At 40.0% G+C, this 14,632-nt stretch overlaps 1 protein-coding gene across 5 annotated transcripts; it reads left to right on the forward strand.

The window, feature by feature from the left end:
- The first annotated feature begins 1,017 nt into the window (after positions 1 to 1,017).
- LOC126995436 (transmembrane protein 165-like) lies at positions 1,018 to 14,255 on the forward strand. 5 transcript variants are annotated; one of them, XM_050854971.1, is made up of 8 exons: positions 1,914 to 2,080; positions 5,374 to 5,503; positions 5,617 to 5,872; positions 6,227 to 6,402; positions 6,910 to 7,086; positions 7,930 to 8,035; positions 8,485 to 8,574; positions 12,155 to 14,255. In XM_050854971.1, exons 2-7 carry the CDS (start codon positions 5,384 to 5,386, stop codon positions 8,547 to 8,549), a joined length of 900 nt encoding a protein of 299 aa, XP_050710928.1. In that variant the 5' UTR covers positions 1,914 to 2,080; positions 5,374 to 5,383; the 3' UTR covers positions 8,550 to 8,574; positions 12,155 to 14,255. The 5 variants fall into 5 exon arrangements, with proteins under 5 accessions (XP_050710930.1, XP_050710928.1, XP_050710929.1 ...); XM_050854972.1 differs by lacking the exon at positions 12,155 to 14,255 and adding an exon at positions 10,873 to 11,680; XM_050854970.1 differs by lacking the exon at positions 12,155 to 14,255 and adding an exon at positions 2,517 to 2,621 and having other exon boundaries at positions 1,936 to 2,080; positions 8,485 to 9,820.
- Positions 14,256 to 14,632: the final 377 nt, after the last annotated feature.

The following is a 14,632-nucleotide window of genomic DNA, read 5'->3' on the forward strand; positions in this document are numbered from 1 at the left end:
AGATAGATAGATAGATAAGTGGATACACAGACTGATGGATAGATAGATAGATAGATAAGTGGGTACACAGACTGAAGGATGGATAGATAGATAGATAAATGGATAGATAAATAAATAGATAGGTTTAATCATTCCAAAAGTAATACCCCCAAAACAATGTCAAGATTCTCCTGTCTCGCAACTCACAACCATTGCATCCTCCGATATTATTCTTTCTTCAAATCCTTATTGATTTTACTCGTTTGCATTCTTAGTCTGACCCCTCTATTGATTAAAAACACTACATCCAATCAAACATTCTATTATTATCTCTATAGCCGGATCCGTACCATAGGGACAGACGGCATTATGAGACAGGAGAGCACCCACACCTCTCCTTATAGAACACCCCAAGGATTTTAGAGTAGGCTCGTCCGGGGTTCTAGGACAGAGTTCGTAATTATCCTCACGGGGCGGTCCCTTTCCTCCTTGTGTCTGTTGCGCGCATAGGAAGGAGAGTAAAGAGCGAGGGGGGTGATTTTTTTATCCGCCAAGGAATTACTCAGGGCTGGGCTGGGTTTTCTCACGACACACACACACACACACACACACACACACACACACACACATAATAAAAGGAAGAAAGAGAAGTGGATAACTATTTATCTATCTATCTATCTATCTACCTATCTATCTTTCTATCTATCTATCTAGAGAGAGGGACACACTCACCCCCATCTCAATGCCAATCTCCCTTATTCCTTTGTCCGACCTTTCACATTCCTCTCTCCGTCCACCGCGTCCCTTATCTCGCCCTCGCCACGTTGCTGCCCATCCCCAAGGCCGCAACTTTCCCTCGCCATCCCTGCCCTCAAGATATTTTAGCAGAATCATAATTTTTCTTTAAGTAATATGGTTTGTTTCCTTCAATGAGCGCACACCCCGGTGAACGTTCGATTAAAATTTACACTTCTTATCTCCGTTATCATGTCACCACCGCATCTCTTTCAGCCATCTCCACTTCCTACTTCATCTCCGCCCTCGTGGTCTAGTGGTTAGTGCGCCTACCTACGCGTCCACGGCCCTTTGTTGGAATCCTGGCCTAGGAAGTCTATAGCGCCCTTGGTATAGCTGTTCATCCTTTCTTCCGGGCTGTTGGGTAAATGGGTATACCTTGGGAAACCTGGAAAAGGTAAACTGTGGCACTATACCCGGATGTTCCACTTGCTCTGCGTCCTGGGTAAGAGGTTCTCCTCCAACGCATGCTCAAGGGCCACTGTGACGGAGATGAGCACCGAGGCCACGCGTAGGCGGCGTAGCCTTATAATATGCCCTCAGCTTTCCCTTTACCACTGCATATATGACATAACTTATATACATTACTATATTTCCACACATTCATGATATGTGCCCAAATTATGATATAAGCACGTAATCGTCAAATTACCTATAAATAGAGTCCGGTCAGCAGGTGGTGTGATAGAATTAAGTTTATGGAATGATTACATGAATTACATTGAAAGTGGTGGATAGACGCTGAACTTAACGAATGGAAACTTTTAATTGGGAAAGCCTTGGGGGTAATGGTAACTAAATATAGGAATGAATACACACGTGTACAGAACGTGATTAGGAACGCCTGGGCTATATAGTGATGAATCCATGCTATTGGTGAAATTATCCAAACTGGGCTCCCCCCAAAAAAGAGATGTATCGCAAGGACGGCCATTTTCACCCATAATAGCGCCTACAATAAACCAATCAAATTCAATAAAATCCTCTTGTTATCCCTATTGGACGTCAGCAAAACCAGGGAATAGATACACCAAAGAACCAACCTAAAGCTGCTCAACTCTACTTTTATACTACTCGAAACTTTTATAGCAATTACGATACTCTTATGATGGTGTTTATTGATGCTCTTATATACACGTGAGTCAGGTGGAGGAGATCCCTTGAGGCGTTTATGTCCAGCTGGCAGTCAAAACAACTCTTGGCTGCTGGGTTCGCGAGGTGGTTGACTTGCGGACCTCTTTTGTTGGCCTTGTGATGCAATACTAACCGTCAGGAGGAGGAGGAGCAGCACACCGAGGACATCACAGTGGGTGCTTCAATTACCTGGGACTCAAAATTATTCACAAAGTTACATTACCAAGATGCCAGCCCCGGTTATCTCATGCCTTGGCTCTGTAAACAAAATGTGTATGGACGGTGAATGGATATGCTGAGGCGGAGCTTTGTGTATATATTGTGTATATATTGTTTATATATTGAAGGGTTGGCGACGAGGTGGATAAACTATTCCTGGTCGTATAGCAAGGCGGATAAACTCGCAGTGCTCGTGAACGCGTGAACAGCTGACGTGGGTATAGTGAAGGGTAGACGACGTGGCAGATAAACTATTGGTGCTCGTGAACAGCTGTAGAGTTTATACTGAAGGGTTGATAATGAGGCGAGGAAACTAATGGTGCTTGTAAACTTTGTCGTGACTATTATAATGACAGGGAAATAAGCCTCTTTATTGTGTCCTGTGTAAGCTGTGTTGTGCCTGTGGAAGACCTAAATGTGGACCACATCGACCTGCTGCCAGCTCGTCCATCCAATGCACCAGAAATACTAGTTCTGTGTGTATTGGTTCACTTGTATGTATTGCTTTGTGCTCTTAATGCATGAAGGTGAATGTACAGCCTTGCATCTGGGGTAAAAATATGTTAATTTAGGGCCCTCTTGGTTTTTAGTAAATGTAGGTAATTTTCCTCCTTCTTCCCACCCAAAAGCTAGTGATTTATATGAGAAAATATCTCTTAATTAATTACAAGCAAATCAAAACTCACCAGAAATAAAAAAAACACCCTCACAACAGAAGCCACCAGGAACACAAACACTTAAGCCCTTGCCAGACCATGACAAAAGTGAACTCTGCCACCGCTGGAATTGAGCCGCTGCCTCAACCACCATATTGAAAATGGGGCATGGTGAAATGTATCCCAAGTATTTAACAGGAATAATTTAAATTTTCAAATCTGACGGAACCTAACATTACCTTTTAACATGTCTTATAAAAACTTAGAGGGGCCTGAAATTAATTTTAATTTTATATTTTTTCTGATAGATTTTAATATGAACTGCTGATTGTTACACTGATAACTCACCAGTAAGATTTTAATATACTGATTGTTACACTGATAACTCACCAGTATAAGAAGTGAAAGTAGTCTGCATGCCTTAAAGCATAGTCTGAGCTAATGAGGGTGTGTGTTAAGTGAAGTTCAAACTGCCACATTTATCTGTGCAAATATTTACTGCTGTGGCTGCAACTAAAGCATTAGGCTGGTTGTTCCATGGGTCAGCCCCTCCAAGAGAAGCTTTTCCTAACAGCTTTACTGCACTGCTACTTGTATAGCTTGTGTCCATTACCCATTAGCATGTTTCTTTTGAATTCAAAGAACTGGCGGTAAATCATAGGAACAGCAGCTCCACCTCCTTCACCACCCCAGCCCCCCCCTACCCCCCAGCACAAGCCAGGGGACCTGTGGGGAACCAGGGATGGAAGGCAAAATCACTGAAAAATGGGCTTCCAAAATTTCCATAGAAAAATCCCCAAATTAAGGAAAATTCCCTAGTCTCGAAAGTAAGGAAAGTCCCTAACATTATAACCTAACAGCTAACAGGGGGGCTTCACCCCCCTTGACCCCCCTGCTAATCAGGGGGGCAACACCCCCCACATGTATGATGCGCCGGTAAAACTAGAGAAGTGTAACAGTGTGTGAGACCTTGGAAAAGTTGTTATTCTCGTGGGGGCAATATTGGAGGTGTGTACTTGTCACAGCTTGATGCGCCCACGAAGCACCAAATAAGCGCACCCCATGTGACACGCCTGTGTCACTGTTCGAATCTGGTGGATTGAAAGACAATACGTTTAGGAAGCTTTACTCAAAGTTTCGGGACTAGGGATTTTTCCCGATTTTAGGGAAATTTTTGAGGCCCATATTTTAGTCAGTTTTCCTTCTCACACCCAAAACCCACATTCCCCATAGGTTCCCAGGCTCAGTATAACACTCTCTAGGCTGTTGAGTATTAAGTGTACAGCACATCCCATGTGACACGCCTGTGTCACTGTTCGCACGCATATGGTGGTATTGAAGGGCCTCGGTTTTAGGTTATTTGACGGCGCAGTGTGTCTCCTGAGGGATACCAATAAAGAGGCTAAATAGTCAGCTAACACTTACTGAGAGGTGTTGTAGAATAATACTTTGAAGAGACTAAAGAAGAGTTGACTGTCGATGTACCGTCCACCTTGTTGGGGCACAGAAGGAAGACTGAGAGTGAGAGACTGCCACATGGCAGCCTGGCAGCAATACACCCCGCGTAGTAATATTTCAAGAATGTAGTCGCTTAAAATTATAAAATACAAATACTTGCGTCATTACTTGCCTTAATATAGAGAAAAAAATAACGTAGAACTCGTAAAGACCGTTTTATGTCCGAAATTGTAATGATCTATGTACGTTCTGGATATTACTGGCTTAGGGACTAGTTTGTATGGTGCACTGCAGGGCAGCTATGAGGCTCAGTCTGTCTATAGAGGCGCTCGTGGAACAATAATAATGGACTTAGAAAAAATCGTGGGGCCAGTGTGGAAAAATACACCCCTTGTGATAAACACGCCTGTCCGCTTGTCAAAACCCCATCGTATGTGCTAGAAATGTTGTAATTACCACCATACCATGCCCTAAATGCGCACCTGCTAGGAGCCGCTATTCCAAAGATTATCCGAACTGGCTGCTGTCAAGCTGCTCATAATAATTTACCGTTAAGACTTTGAAGGTCAAAGTAGTCTGTTTGTAGAGAGGCAAGTCTCTAATTTAAGGCACTAGGCTGGTGGCTTGTCAGTGTATTTTTTCCAGGGCCTCAGTGTCCTTCAGGGATGGTGATCATGCCTGAACCGCATACTCTAGGTGGGGTCTTTTAAAGTTTTGTAGATGTCAATGAATGTGTCTGTGCAGATTAAAAAGACATATAGAGTGTTGGGAGTGTCTCCAAGGTAGCCAGGGATACATGTAGGGTGTTGAACCAGCTCCTATAGATCACTGAGGAGAGCAAAGTTATAGGGTTGTTCACCAGGCTGGCCAGTGAAAGAGGAAACCCAATGTTGGTGGTAAATATATTGACATTTTCTAAGATAGAGATATAAATAGATGGAGAGTGAGTTACTATGTGCTCCACTGTGGAATTCAAGTAGGCAAGAAATTTTACATTGTGGCCCCAGCAGTTAGAAATATTTTGAAAAAAGAAATTTTATTGGGGAAAACTAAATATCTTTGCCCTCTTCTACATGCCTTCTCTCTTATGTTTTTTCCACCTAATTAATGTTGCCTCATTGTCTCTCCCCAGGTAAGCCATCATGATGTCCCGTCCAGTGTGGGTGCTCACCCTCACTGCTCTGGTGGTGGGGGTCGCATGGGCCGAGATTCATCCCATTGATGTGGAGCCAGTGATGAGGAGGGAGCAGCCAGATTTTGAAGTGAGCAAATTTCACATTATTGGAATTGTTTGAGTAGATGGTGTGGACTACATTAGATATCATTTTGTGTAACTAATACATACATAAATACTAATGTGCATGATATCTTACAGGATGACACTGGAATTGGTGCAGTTCTCCCCAGCGGAAGTGGTGATCAGTCACCCAACTCATCCAGCGATAAAGATGACAAGAAGGTTGTAGACGCCAGTTTCACGAATGCCTTTGTGGCAGCGTTGAGCATGATTGTTGTGACAGAACTTGGGGACAAGACCTTCTTCATTGCTGCCATCATGGCCATGAACCACGCCAGGGTGACAGTGTTTGCGGGAGCCATGCTTGCCCTCACCGTCATGCATATTCTCTCTTGTGAGTGCACTTTTCTTTCTGTTTAATATAGATGTGTATAAAGAGGGAATACTTCTCAGGCTAATCGAATATTGACTTTTTAATTTGACAAGAATAGAATGGGGGATAAGAGTCTGGTAAATGCACATTTTTATCTATTTTTACATACCTATTTTATATTTTCAATTTATAAGATTGAATCATGATTATAGGAGTTTCTTTGATCAAGCACTACATTCACCTTCTGAAAGATTTGTTTGAACACTTTATATTGTACTCTTGTGATATTGTAATAGAAAAAAATGATAATGTCATAAGCATGTAGATATAGTTAATGTACAAGTTTTATTTGTTAATTTTTCTCTTTCTCTCCAGCATTCTTTGGCTATGTAATTACATGGATCCCAAGAGTGTACACCTTCTATGCTTCAAGTGCACTTTTTGCCATCTTTGGCATCAAGATGCTGCGGGAAGGCTGGAAGATGAAGCCAGACGAAGGCCAGGAAGAAATGGAAGAAGTGCAATTAGATCTGCGCCGTAGAGATGATGAAGTAAGTCATCTCTTGTAGTCTCTTATGGGCTTGTGTGTCCTTGCCTCTTTACAGTGTGTCCTAAAAAGTTATGTTTTCAAAGATTCATATTATCTTGTTTGCAATTCATTTTGATGAAAACTGAGGATCAAGGAAGATTGTAGAAAAAGTTTTTGCAGAATCTGTGACAACCATTTAGGGGTTAACTCCCTTTTACCAATTCCATTTCAAGTCTGTTTCAGATATAAGAAATATTTATCAATTCCAACTCAAATGAGTCAATTTTTTAAAGAGAAGTGGATCTGTAGGATGGGGGGTTGCACAAAATTTATCCAGCAGTATTTTGCACCAGATGTGACATAATATGAATAGGGTTTACAACTTCAAAGGGGTTTCCATAATTAGTGTCCCACCAAAAATAATTTGTTTGATCCTATTTCATAAAGTTGTAGACACATGGTTTACAAAAGTGAATGAAGTGAGTGTCACATCACTATATCTTTTTCTTAAATCAATATTATTACACAGATTGAAAGGGAAACCATGGAGGAGGGTGAGGGAAGGACGAACAGCAGAAGAGCCACACGCAAGAGTCGCCTCCAAGCATTGGTACCACGAGTGTTTTTGCAAGCTCTAACCATGACCTTCCTGGCAGAGTGGGGCGACCGCTCACAGATCGCAACAGTTGTAATGGCAGCACGAGAGGTGAGGGCTTTGATTATTTACTTATGATCTGATAGGTGTTTTGTTCATTACATTAAAACTTCTGTCATCCGGTTTGCAGTTGACCAGCCCGCATGCCGGACTATTGAATGGTAGTACATGTATGAACAACTAGCTAATTCGATTTTCTTTCCTCCTCTGCTGGTGTGGCCCTTTATTTGAGTAGCTACTGTTTTGATGGTGGAGGAAGTGGAAATAGGGGATGGCATGACAGAAGTGTTAACCCGTCCGCTGCGATTGGCATGGATTGGACTTTCACTGTTAGCCTGGGGGCTTCGTGGTGCAATGGTTAGCACACTCGGCTCACAACCGAGAGAGCCCGAGTTTGATTCCCGGGCGGAGTGGAAAAATTTGGGCGACTTTTCCGATACCCTACGCCCCTGTCCACTCAGAAGTGATACCAGGCATTAATCGGGGGTTGTGTCCCGTCTCCTGGGATCTGTTCCCTTCTCCTATAATTCCTTCCTCTCCTGTCTCTCTCCGGCATATGACCTCAGATGTTGCACCGACTAAACAAAACTTTCCAATTTTTTTTCACTGTAAGCCTGGTAACATATACTCCCAGGTCTTTCTCTGCCTCTGTGGTGGATAGTGGAATGTTTCCCATGTGGTATTGGTATGCTGGATATCCCCTCCCAAGGTGTATGACTTTACATTTTTCTTAATTGAATTGTAGGAGCCACTTTTTGTTCCATTCCTGTAGCTTGGTGATGTCTTCTTGTAGGAAATCCACAGTCAAGGGGTTAATCAGCTTATTAGGAGACCATTCTGACTCCCTTGGCTTTCCATGCAGGGCAATGTAATAACATGTGTGGTGCTTTCCAGGATGTGTACGGAGTGGTCCTCGGGGGTCTGCTTGGCCACTTCTTGTGCACGGGTCTTGCCGTGGTTGGCGGCCGCATGATAGCCAGCAGAATATCCGTCAGAACAGGTAAGTTGCTCCTGGTGCTCTTTGTTCTTAGCAATATTGCTAGAAAAAATAAGATTTGGTGATATGAGCTGATGCACTAATGTACATGTCACAGCAATACAATCCCAGTATTTATTTATTATTTTTTTTAGTTTTAAATGAGTAATCATATATACTCCTTTGCTTCTCTAGTGAACCTTGATGAACCTACTTTTCAATCCTAAGTATACAATAGATTAATTTTTCAGGGTTTAAATCCCTAGATTCCACTTTAACTTGTTTCTAGCAATATGTGGGTGGATGATGTAAATGGCAGCAATGATTGAATTGTTGTGGTAATTCAATATTTAACTGTTTATCATTGAAAGTACTTGTTTGTCCAGAAGTCTAGTCACAGATTTGTAAACCTCCACATTTAGTTGAGGTGGTGTTGGCCTAACTTGCTGTATGTGTACCATCTTCCCTTCCAGTGACAATCATCGGAGGCCTCACCTTCCTGGTCTTCGCAGTGTCTGCCTTGATTCTTGGTCCTTGAGGAAGTTGCTCATCTGCCATTATAAGTAAGGTGGGAATGTTGTAGTTTGAATGTTGTTAGTGGTTTTAAGTTGAAAATTTTATAGGTGTTCATAGAGATTCAGTCAGAAAGACACTGGGGTATATTTATACTGTAACTTATTTTTTTACTTTGTAAATTATCAAATGTGAGACTATTGTATGATAGAATCTTCCATGCCTGTATTGCAGTGTCTTCTGGTCACTGATCAGTGATCATTGAACGTTCAGCAATCTCTTGTAATGACTGACTGGTTGAATTGAGATTGTTGATAACAAATGTTGGGACAGCAGGCGAGTGTTTGGTAAAAAGCTTATATTGGCATAACACAAGTAGGTCTAAAGAGCATGTTAAAAGTCTGAAGGACAAGTAACCACGGAGTTGTTTGTACAAAATCAGTGGTGGACGGTGCACCATCGTACCCTTTCTTCCTTCCCCCCATGATTCTTGTATGCTGCCTCTTTGCCATGCATTAGACATGCAGCCCTTTGTCTGATTTGGTCAGTGAAACCTAAGATCAGCATTTAGGATATTAAGTGTAGCCTTGACCTCATCCTGATAAAGGGACAGATCCAAGGGTTCAATAATGGCTGTGGCATCACCCAGTCACGAGATGATGGATGCTAACTGAGAAAATTTTAAACTTTTCATCAGCGATTATTTACTCTTTTCAGACTTGTGGTTTCATTCATTGTACTTTTTATTATAAAAGATCAATTGTATAAGGACAGAGTGAATGAATTATGAATGTGAAATGCTATCTTTTCAGGCTACAAACTCTTAGGTTTCATGGCATTTTTTTTGAAGTAGTTGACGTGCTCTTGAACCAGTGGTCTGTTGTAAGGAGAGATTTCTGTATTGAGATTTTTGTCTGTGTCGACAATGGTGTGTGAGAGGAGAGGTTAACCCTTTCCATCCGTGACCCAGACGTTGGCGTCACAGTATGGAAAGGGTCAAGAGGAAATGGAAGAGGATTAATCCTCTTCTAAACCTCTTAATCCTCCTCTAAATTCCTCTTAATCCACTTCCATTTCCTCTTAAGAGGTTTAGAAGAGGAAATGGAAGAGGATTAAGAGGTTTAGAAGAGGACTAACCCTTTCCATACGGTGACGCCATTAGATGCCCGTCAGACGCCGACGTCGGTGTCACCGGAGTGAAAGGGTTAACCTTTGCATGTTCTCGTGTCTCGTGTTATTTATCGGGTGTGTGTTTGTGTCCTTCCTAGACTTTTTAACATGAAGTATAATGAAAAAGGCTTTTATTTATACATCATATAACAGGGTAAATACATCTATGAAGAACAAAATTTATGTAACATTTTGCTGCAAATTTCTCTGAAAAGTTTTAGATTTACAACAGTTGTGCAATCTTAAAGGCTGAGATGTGATCGTTCTATTTTTACATATATAAGCCATGCTGGGTATTGCTGTATGGCAGGGAAAGGTTTGGTTGGGGACATACCCTATGCAGCATGTGGCCTTGGTGCTCATGTTTGCCTCATTGGCCCATGAGCCTGTGGGAGGTAGGAACCCATTACCCTGGAACAGGGCAAATGTGACATTCAGGTTACCACACTTTAGCTTCCCCAGTTTTCCCCAGGTACTCATTTATCAACTAGATTAAAAAGGAGGATGAATAGCTTGGTTTACTAGGTGCTGAATGCCCCAGACGGGGATCTAACCATGGCCCATGGATTCCTAGCAAGGCATGCTAACCAGAACACCGCAGAAGGGGTAGTTAATATATGAAGGTGGCAGGTAATGTAAGTGAAATGTCTGAGGGGATTGGTCACATTCTTGTTAGTAGCCATTAAAGGATTCCCTAGAACTGCAAAACTTCCTGAGTGTTGTGTTCCCAGCACCTGACCACAGCCTTTTTGTTGCTACTCTTAAAGTGCACATAAGATCCAGAAGTGCCACAAGATGTAGTAGTTTTCCTAGGAAAACTGATATTTTTAGCAATAGCTAAGAGGTTGCAAAGGCAATTTCAAATTAGTTCAGTTTGTATGCTACCTTTGCTAGTATAGTAAAACCCCTTTGAGCTTGAATTATGAATTTGTGAGCATGGTAAAATATTTTGTTTAAAAATAATGTCTAAACAATTGATGGATAAAAGGCAAAAAAATTACTCCAAAGTTAGTAATGTAGCATCTGTTAGAGATCCAGACTCAACTTGGTGCCATGATGTTGTGACTCAAGAAAATAAAAACCAGGGAAATTAGTCCATTTGTCAATATGCAGTCTATTGGAGGCCCTGAGGCCCCTATTGGACCCACCAACTTCTAACCTTTTGTCATGCATTCCAGGGAGTGCACTGTTATGTGCACAACTTTTGCTGTGAATGGCAAGACATGACATGAAGCTGCTTTCTGTTGGTTCTGTTTGGTGGATATAATGTGTAAATACACACACACACACACACACACACACACATATATATATATATATATATATATATATATATATATATATATATATATATATATATATATATATATATATATATATATATATATATATATATATATATTTTTTTTACATAGATATATATCCTGATCAATAGATAACTTTCCTTTAATGTTTTGTTCTGTGGTTGTGAGATGTGGACATTGAACAGTGACTTGAAGAAGTGAAATAATGCTTACCTTTGTACCTTTATTGGGTGTCTCTGTAGTGACCATGTGTCTAAGTACTGATTACTCCATAAACTCGAGTCAAGGCCTGTTGTCACTATAGGCTGTAAGTGTTCACCAGTTTCTGTCTGCAGTGTGAGTTGAGGAGATGAAACACACCCACAAGAATTATGCTGAGTCAGCAGGTTAATATTGCAGAGGGGGCTGAGAGGGAAACTGTGATAGCTGTGGCTTTCCTAAGTCTCCATCCACATTAGATGATGCTATTCTTTTCTCAGTTTACTCCACAATACTCATCATGGCTTACTTTTAAACAGTATTTTAGCATTTATTGTATCATATCTATTTATTTATAAAAGATTTTTTTTCTAAGTCCAAATCTTGTACACTGAATGAGATGTAACTATTTTTACTTAATGTATGTTATTGCAGAGTTTTGTTGGAAGCAAATAGTAAATAAATATTGCTCAGGGAAAGGTCATTGTAAAAGTTTTATTTTCTGAATCAGTATTATTAAAGACAAATTTTCAGACCTATTTCAAGTGTAAAATTAATCTTCACAGGGGCTCAGTGGGTTTTCAGAAAGCAGAATATCCAATCATTAATAAAGGACCACCTAGTGAAATGGCTCACAATATAATCACACAGTATTCCACATGTATTCCAAACCACAACGGTGAATGAACATTGTCAACTATGTCTATATTCTCATGAGTCACTACTACTCCATTCTTGTATATGTGTTCAATAGAATCTTTGAATATGCTGTTAAGCACAATAATTTCAGCATTTTCTACTCCAGGGATGTATTGCAACTTATCTCCAGTACAGAAATATTGCTCTTGTCTTGCTCCAGTGTACTTTCCTACCAAAGCTGCAGCCTTGCAAAGAGTACAGCATTTCCAAAACTGGAAATCCTTAGAATTGTCACTCAGTTTATTGTCTTCCTTTCCAGAAACCTTCGTTCTTTTGATTCTTCATTAGTTGAACTTAGTATGACTTGACCCATCACTGGACTTCTTTGTCTTTGCCTTTTGCAAAACAGTTGTGGGAGGTTGAGTAAGTACATCTGCCTCGCTGCAGACCTCCATTTTGTTAGATTTAGTGGATTGAAATGGTTCCTTTTACCCCTTCTCCACCTCTTCCTCACAGCAACAGCTTTTTCATACTTTTGTGCAGACATGGCTGAGAATGGCACTCTCTTCTCATCAGGGTGGTATTCCATTGCCTTAACCTATACTTTCCTGGCCTTTGTTGCGGTTTCTTTGCCATTTTAGAAGTTATTTTTATCATCATGATCATCGTATCAACCCTTCTTTTGAGGTTTCTTTGTGAGCTCTATTTTTTTAATGGTTTATTCATGAAAATACAACTGAAATTCTGAAAATCAACATTAATGAAATAAGTATAAAAGTATATGAATTATCAAGCTTGGTTTATGCATATGAAAACTTATATTCTTGCAGAGCTTCAGACATCATGATTTACTGCACCCATTCTTGGTTAGCTTATTTGATTGAGTAAATCAGACAACAGTGGAATTCAGATTCTGAAGAAAAATGCTATGGATTTCTTACTCCTTCAAAATAGTCTGCTCTTCCAGTGTTTTGCAGCACTTTATAGTAAGCCTTATGTTATTAATGATTTTGTGTAGTATATTTTTACTGTCACGAACTTCAGAATGAGTGGAACAGATAATTTTTAGAAACTATGAATTACAAATGTCTCTGAGGAAAAAAAAAAAGTCTTGTGAATATGAAGAGGAATTACTTTGACTTCTCATACTTAGTAGTAACTCAATATGTAGAACCAAAACATCTGTCTGTAGAGTGAAGTAATAGTTGTCAGGTGTTGGTTAAAGCGATGGGTAATGTGCCATAGTCTTAGACAGGAATTTTAATTTTTTTTCATATAGCAGACATTTTTCATTATGCACTAAAAGAAGTCATCATAACAACATTCTGAAAGTAGGTTAACTGGATTGATATACAGACTATGGCCCATATTCTCAGACACTTTTGGTTCTCACAACAAGTATTTCCCAAGGCCACTGACAAAGGTTTCATGTGAGCATTTTTCACAGTTATGGTGCAGAAGCCTTATCAAACTATCACTAGGCCCATAAGACTACCCATGGAAATACTAACATAACCTCTACCAAAGACTTGTCATGTGTGGGTGTGCAAGCCCCAAAATGTTTGGAAGTATGGGCCTAGGAAAGAGATTCAGATAAGGGTTACATTGACATTTTCTGATATTTTAAATGGTTTTCTCGATAGTACACCTTTATTGTTTAGTAGTATTACGAAGAACCATTTTGTATGAAAGTTAGTACTATATACATATGTTTGTAAAGTAATTTGTGTATATATGTATCATTTTATCATTAAGAGGGGCATCAGTTAGGTTCAGTTATTGATTATATGATATGTAATTCATCAGTAGGAGGTGTAGCCTTTAGAATTCTGTGTATACTCCCATTTATAGGTAAAGTTAAGTATTTACAGCCTTGAATAGTGTTTAGTGAGGGTTAGTTATGGCTGGAAAAAGTATTGACAGGGCTGTTGCTTCTTTGTCTCCTGTTCTGCTAATGTGCATGTCAATATCATCACTCCATGTCAACTGTATTTAAGGCACTGATAGGAACATATATTTACTTTAGTGATAGTAAAGAGGCAGGGAGCTAACTACTCATAAGGGTGCCTCTTCTCTATGCATCTCTCTCATAGTTGTCAAATCTGTTTTTAAAGGTGTTGACGCAAGGGCTGCGTGGATGACACTCTCGGGCAGTTTATTCCACTTGTTTATTACCCTTGCGTCATAGAAATTTCCTGTCTTTTGAGTTCTGGTATGTAGTGTGTTGCAACAAAGCACCTGCATTATATACCACTACATATTTACTGTCAATGCCTTACAAGCAGACATATTCAAAAGATGTACCCTGATAGTGCCCTTACAATGGTAATGGGAAGTTTAAGTGATACTTGATGGTGACTGGTCTCATAATGCTGCAGTGTATATATATTACGGGTGCAGGAGTAAAGTGATCTCTTATATTTATACTTATTTATCCACTTATTTCACTTTTTATTACGATAGTTACCTACATATAACTTTTTTTTTATTATTTGCCATTGATCCTCGCACCTGACAAAATCACAGGACTTATCATAGAGATCATTTGTAATTTCTATGGTTTAATTGGCATTTGTCTGCTAATAATCCTGAATTCTCTCATATATGTTAATTGCTAATGCCAAACTGGATCTTTTTTTTGTTGTTGTTTATTGGGGGCTCAAATCAGGACTTATTGACATCACTTGTAATTTTATTGGTGTTTACATGGCATTTTTTCTGCAAATAATCCACTATCAGTTGCTGGTGTCAGTGGGCCTTTTTTTCATTTATTGGGGGCTTCTTAACATTATTTATA

Source organism: Eriocheir sinensis, chromosome 8, assembly GCF_024679095.1.
Source record: "Eriocheir sinensis breed Jianghai 21 chromosome 8, ASM2467909v1, whole genome shotgun sequence".
Classification (NCBI taxonomy): Eukaryota; Metazoa; Arthropoda; class Malacostraca; order Decapoda; family Varunidae; genus Eriocheir; species Eriocheir sinensis.

Excerpts from the sequence above, each read along its gene's own strand:
- LOC126995436 (XM_050854973.1), top strand. The coding sequence starts at position 5,384 with ATGATGTCCCGTCCAGTGTGGGTGCTCACCCTCACTGCTCTGGTGGTG. Across the intron at positions 6,403-6,909 it reads TGCGCCGTAGAGATGATGAA|ATTGAAAGGGAAACCATGGA; the intron begins GTAAGTCATCTC and ends ATTATTACACAG. Across the intron at positions 7,087-7,929 it reads TTGTAATGGCAGCACGAGAG|GATGTGTACGGAGTGGTCCT; the intron begins GTGAGGGCTTTG and ends GGTGCTTTCCAG.